General features: G+C 43.8%; 1 protein-coding gene across 1 annotated transcript in view; it reads left to right on the forward strand.

The window, feature by feature from the left end:
* Nucleotides 1-3596, forward strand: part of NDUFS8 (NADH:ubiquinone oxidoreductase core subunit S8) — a 30495-nt gene extending 26899 nt beyond the window's left edge. Inside the window, exon 7 of the mRNA XM_089683705.1 lies at nucleotides 264-3596. Within this exon, the coding sequence (XP_089539831.1) occupies nucleotides 264-395 (132 nt within the window). The 3' untranslated portion in view covers nucleotides 396-3596. The remainder of the gene's footprint in view (nucleotides 1-263) is intronic.
* Nucleotides 3597-6631: the final 3035 nt, after the last annotated feature.

The following is a 6631-nucleotide window of genomic DNA, read 5'->3' on the forward strand; positions in this document are numbered from 1 at the left end:
CCCACTGATCGGCTTGTGCGGTGCTGAATCACAGCACAGCCAGGGTGGCAGGCCTGTGCACGTCCCCATCCTGGAAAAGCGGATCTCATACTACGTATGAGATTCAGCACAGAGCGACTGTTCAAGTATTATTTGGTTTATTTTCAGATTTGCCTGGAGTTCAACTTTTATCGCAGTTCTAATATCATCTTGATATCCTGATTGAATCGTAGTTAAAAGACAGCCAGCAGTGGGACTGAATCGTTTTTCCCCGTTTCTTGCAGGGTCCCAACTTTGAGTTCAGCACAGAGACACACGAGGAACTCCTGTACAACAAAGAGAAGCTCCTAAATAATGGTGACAAGTGGGAAGCTGAGATCGGCGCAAACATCCAGGCCGACTTTCTCTACCGCTGAGACTCCCTCGAACATTCAAAACCAACTTTTACGCACACAAATCAATAAAAACAAAAAATCCGCCCTACAGTTTGGTCATCATGCAGAGCAGCTATTAACGTGTCCACTCCGTGGCGGGAGAAAAGCCCAGCCTAATGACTGGGGCCCTGCAGTGAAACAGTCCTATCCGTAGCCTTGAGGTGTACAGAGTGCTCTGTCCTGTTCATTAGTCCTTTCTCTTTATCCAAGGGGAGTCCGATGTGAGGAAACACCAATCCTAATGCCATGCCTGTGCATTGTATGTGTGCTGTAACACTGTAAAAGCCTATGGTTGCACTTCTGGATGGCCTGTCACTTTTGAGATGGTCATCATTCAACTTCAGACAATTTATGAACATTTTTGGTATGCATTGGGGGAGATTTACTAAAACTGCCGCACACAGAACCTCCTGCAGCTGTGCAGTTGGAGTTTAACTTCAGCTTGTTCAATTAAAGCGCTTTCTAACAGGTAATTTTTTTTTCCTTTTTTAGAAAATAACAAACATGTCTATACTTAGCTGGTGTGTGCAGTGATTTTACACAGAGCAGCCTAGTTCCTCCTTTTCTTGGGTCCCCCACAGGCTCTCCTAGCCTGTCGGGTGCCCCTACAGCAAGCAGCTTGCTATGGGGGGACCCGCTGCTCTGTGTCCATTCACACGTGGAGCCGTAGCTTGGCCCTGCCACCTCTCTCCTCATTGGCTGACTGGCTGTGATTGATAGCAGAGGGAGCTATTGGCTGTCTCAGTCAATGAGGAGGCAGAGACCCAGGACAGCCGAGGCTGTCATAGACATTGCTGGATTGCAATGGGGAAAATAACAAACGTGTCTATACTTAGCTGCTGTGTGCGGTGGTTTTGCACAGAGCAGCCTGGATCCTCCTTTTCTTGGGTCCCCCGCAGGCTCTCCTAGCCTGTCGGGTGCCCTTACAGCAAGCAGCTTGCTATGGGGGCACCCGCTGCTCTGTGTCCATTCACACATGGAGCCGTGGCTTGGCCCCGCCACCTCTCTCCTCATTGGCTGACTAGCTGTGATTGACAGCAGCGAGAGCCATTGGCTGTCTCCGTCAATGAGGAGGCTGGGACCCGGGACAGCCGAGGCTGTCATAGACATCGCTGGATTGAAATAGGGCTCAATTAAGCACAGAGCAGCCCAGATACTCCTCTTTTTCAGGTCCCCCGCAAGCTCTTCTGCCTCCTCCTTTGTCAGGTGCCCCCACAGCAAGCAGCTTGCTATGGGGGCACCTGCTGCTCCGTGTGTCCATTTGCACACAGAGCATGGCTTGGCCTCGCCCCCTGTCTCTCCTCATTGGCTGACTGGCTGTGATTTGACCACAGCAGGAGACAATAGCTCCCGCTTGCTGTCTCAGCCAATGAGACACCTGAGGCTGTCAGTTCACATCGCTGGATCTCGATGGGGCTCAGGTAAGTATTGGGGGCTGGGGGCACTGCTGCACACAGATGGTTTTTTTTACCTTCATGCATAGAATGCATAAAAACGTTGAGCTTTTACAACCACTTTAAGCTTTGACAACAAAACACAGAAGCCGATTGGTTACTATGCAGAGCTGCACAAGATTCTGTGTGCATCCTTTTTAATCTCTCCCATTGTAAAGTAAGTAGATCTATTCAGAGCTACGTATTTTCATAGATACGGTTGGCAATGTATTTATTCACATACGCTTTTATAGCACTGTGCCACCTAATTTTGCATTGTAGGATGAGGCAACAAAATTACTGACTTTGTACAACATATAGCTTAATTTATTTCATTATTTTGTTCAGCCTATTGTGTAGGTAATCCACATACCTTACCACACCATGCAGCCAGCCTAACTCCAGGCTAGATTTTATTTATCAAAAATATCTCCTTTATCAAAAATGTCCCCCAGCCTGTGTTTAAAGGGGGGGAAGCAGCTCTGACACTTGCTTTCAATCCAGATCTGTTTCCCATAGTACCTTTTATTTACAGTACAAGATGTCCTTAGTCTTCCAGGTTGAATGATGCCCAGTATGGCTCAATATGGAAGGCTGAGGACTGTACTGTGAATGCAAGAAATTTCGGGACTGACTCATCACCTCAGCACCGCTCTTTGTATTAGTAGGGACAACCCATCATGGACCCTGTCGTAGCACAGGACTGGAATGAAGACTTTGGAAAATGCAAGTATATAAAAAAAAACACTCTGGGGGACCTTCCAGAAAGAAGGGGCTGCCCAGGTGGTAAATGTGAAGCTTGGAGTTGGGCTTTTAATGACCATTTTCTAAGCTTTGTAGCATCCAGTGTTTCCCGATTTTGCTGATTGGAGTGTAGGTGAGTATCATCGGACTGCTGATTGGACCATAGGTGAGCAGCATCGGACTGCTGATTCATTGTCCAATAGGCAGGCAGATGAAATGAGAAGTGGCAATATTGAAATGGGAATTAGTGGTGAGACTTGCTAAGCTATACTGCAGAGTGCCAATAATGTGTTGATCTGAACAGAATTACATATATTTATTTAAAGCTTGTAATTAGCTGTTTTCCGGAGGTTTTTTCTCTAGGCCTGACACCTCATTGGGTGATGTCTGTTTCCCATCACAGTGAGGAAGGTCAAAGGTGCAAATTTCTTTCCTGCAACCTAGGGTTGCAAGAAATAAATTCGCCTGGCTCCCTCATCAACACAGTGCTGACAGGGGAATCCCTCCTGCTGAGCAATTTTCCTCTCCTGGCAGGAGGGTAGTGGAACCCGTCCCTGCCAGGAGAAGACAGTAATTATCACTAGTGGCTTATAGCAGGCACTAGAGATAATCGCAAGTGAATCTGGCAGGCTGGTTGGACCCAAGTTGATTATTCGATCGATCAGTTGGTACATTCACGCTCCCCACACAGTTTGAATCTGGGCTGGTTCCTGCTGAACCGGCTGAGATTCGAATCATCTATGGCCAGCCTAAGTAATGTATGCTCTAAGAGGCTAAACAAGGTATGGGTGGGCATGTATAGTTGCAAAGTTGGTTATTTTGTTGCATGAGGTCTAGAACGGTGGTTTGAGCTTTCAGCGTGTTCTCATTTGCTGTCATTGGTGTTCTCCAGCCTCTAGGATTCTGGGAGGAAAGCTTTGGTGGCTCCAGCAATAGCACTGCATATCTGTGCCTCTGCTGTCATAATATATTTCATAATAAAAATCTGATTTTGTTTGAATGTAAACTGTACATTGTGTGCAGACTTTTTGGTCTTAAAGAATTGCTGTACCACACGAGTAACAACCAGTAACCCACTGGAATCTGCTCTCTTTATACCCATTCAAAGCACACCATTTACTTTTATTTGTCTTTATTAAAATTAGCCAAACATTTTTTTTTTGTTAATTCTGTTATTTAAAGAACTACTATAGGCAAAACTTTTTTTTTTTCCATTTTATATAGAGTAAATTAGGGTTATAACCGCTGTCAATTTATTTTTGCTGTGTCCCATTGGGGAGATTTACCTTCACTTCCTGTCCCATAGCCGGAAAAGGAAGTGAGAAAATATCTGCAAATTAAAAGAATTCCTTGGGGATCCCCAGGTCATCGCAACTAGTGTCCCCATTAGAAGGTTTCCCTTCCATTACTTTTCTGGGGACAACCCAAAATTTGGAGTCTTTTTTTTTTTTATTTTCACTTTCATAATGGTAAACAGGACAACTAGAGGGGGGAATCTCCCTAACGGGGGCACAGACAGCAATAAAAACTGGTGGTATACTCCATCTCTAACCAAAAGTTTAAAAAAATGCCTTTAGTTCTACTTTAGGTCCCTTTCAGACGGGCGTTCAGTTTTTGTCATCAGTTCAGTCACGGTTTTTCAAAGAAAAAAAACGTATCAGGTCACACCAAGTTTTTCATCAGTTCACACCACGTTTTTCATCAGTTCACGCCGGTTTTTCATCCGTTCTTCGCGCCAGTTTTTTCATCCGTTCTTCGCGCCAGTTTTTTCATCCGTTCTTCGCGCCAGTTTTTTCATCCGTTCTTCGCGCCAGTTTTTTCATCCGTTCTTCACACCAGTTTTTTCATCCGTTCTTCACACCAGTTTTTTCATCAGTTCACACCTTCAGTGGGGGCTGAAGGTCCTCTTTAACATTCCTTAGAAGGGAAGATCTTAAAAAGATGTTTCAACAGGTAAATGGGTAGAAGTAATTTTTGAGGATATACCATGTGAGCGGGAACATGTAAGAAATATAAAGTAGGTGTTATCCCAATTTGGCTTCTAAAGTGGAAATACACTTTATTATGACGTGCATTCCCTCATCAGGGTGTGGGACTAAGCTGGCTCCCTTCATCTATATTACATAAGTACATGTATCTTCTCTGTAGCGGATGTCTATGGGAGTGTACCCCCTGGAGCATGTACTCCTCATCCACGTTGCAGTGAGCCGTGGTCACCATGAAGGTGTTGGAAGCCAAACACAGACTGTTGATGGGATTATCTGCCATGGAAAAATAAAAAAATCTCCCTCCCTGCTCCTTGGGGAGATAGACACGGACTGACAGAGTTCACAAGAGTTCTGCAGATAGCTGAGATGGGTATGTGTACTTGTCTGTGGATGTTCTCACATATCCATGTCATAGTATAGCTTAGTATATATACATCGATCAGCCATCATTTTATAACCACTGACAGGTAAAGTGGCATCTGAATTTGGTGGGATATATTAGGCAGTAAGTAAATATGCTGTCCCTGAAGTTGATGTGCTGAAAGCAGAAAATATGGGCATCGAAGTTTGTGGTGTATGGGGCTGCGTGGCCACAGACCGGTCAGGGTTCCCATGCTGCCCCATGTCCACCATCAAAAGAGCCTACAATGGGCTAAGTAACTATACTATAGGACGCTGACCCAAGGTGATTCTGACAGCTATTGGGGATCAGGAAGGATTTTTTTTTTCCCCATTTAGAGCAATGTTGTTCAACTTCAGGTTTAGGGTTCTGAAGATGCGAGTTGTTTTTATTTTATTATATATATTTTTTAGCCTTTAATTTGATGGACATGTGCTCTAGCCATCTTTTTTGGGGTGTAACTAGAAATAATAGATCCCCATAGTAACATTGTCATGATAAAAAGTACACAAGCTTCATAGAAAAAATAACCCTTTCATGGCTGCATTGGCTCTCCTAGTACTTTTTTTTAACAGTAAAGACTCAGTTCTTTAACACCTTGCCTACCGGACACTTATACCCCCTTCCTGCCCAGGCCAATTTTCAGCTTTCAGAGCTGTCGCACTTTAAATGACGCGGTCATGCAACACTGTACCCATATGAAATTTTTAGCATTTTTTTCACGCAAATAGAGCTTTCTTTTACTGGTATTTAATCACCATTGCGTTTTTATTTTATTGCATTATAAACGAAAAAAGCTAGCTTTTTGAAAAAATAAAAAAAAGTTTTCTTTGTTTCTAATTTTCAAAGAGGTAAGTATTCCAGTGTTCCTCTCAGACTCAGTCCTTTACTGCAAGCCAGCTGGCAGCTGCTGATCGCTATGGAGTTCCAGCGCTTTTCTTCCCATTCATCAGTGGAGGCAGAGCTGTGCCTATGGAGGAAGGTAATGTCTGTCTCCTGTCTGTGTGAATGTGACCCGGCTGGCCATCCATCACTTGTGCAATATGTCAGTGAGTGATGACATCATCACGATCCCAAAGCTTGGAATCTGTCAGAGTGTGGATCCATTATCCTGCACTCACTGCAACTGTCACCCTGCCACTGCCTGTCACAGATACAGTCCATCCGTGACACTGATTTTGTTTTTAATAATGGTGCTGGTGGCATCTTATGGCACTTATTTTTGCATAGTAAAAGAAATCTAGCAGTTTAATTTTTTGTTGATGTAATATGTTTTATTTATTTATTTAAAAAAAAATTAATTTTTTTTTTTGGGGGGGGGGGGGGGGGGGCAAAAGTAGCTAGTCTTGCCTAGGGCACAAAATCATCTAGCACTGGCCCTGGTTAAAGATCACATAAAAAAAGTGGCTTTGCATCGATAAGTTAAAATATACCCTCACTAAAATACAAAAATACACGGTACTTTCCCTTTAAGTTGGAAGTGCTAGGAAAATGGCCTGAGTCTTTGTACATATTACAAGTTTCCTTTCAACATTTATATTAGCTGTAACTCCTTTTCACGCCTTCAAATTAAAAAGGAACTCTTTGGCACCCAATGGAACAGCATCGGGAGGAAAAAAGTGATGGCAGCGTAAATCCTACAGGCTCCACTAG

The sequence above is a fragment of the Staurois parvus genome, unplaced genomic scaffold, assembly GCF_062004578.1.
Source record: "Staurois parvus isolate SC_StPar_1 unplaced genomic scaffold, SC_StPar_1.0 ptg000320l, whole genome shotgun sequence".
Taxonomy (NCBI): domain Eukaryota; kingdom Metazoa; phylum Chordata; class Amphibia; order Anura; family Ranidae; genus Staurois; species Staurois parvus.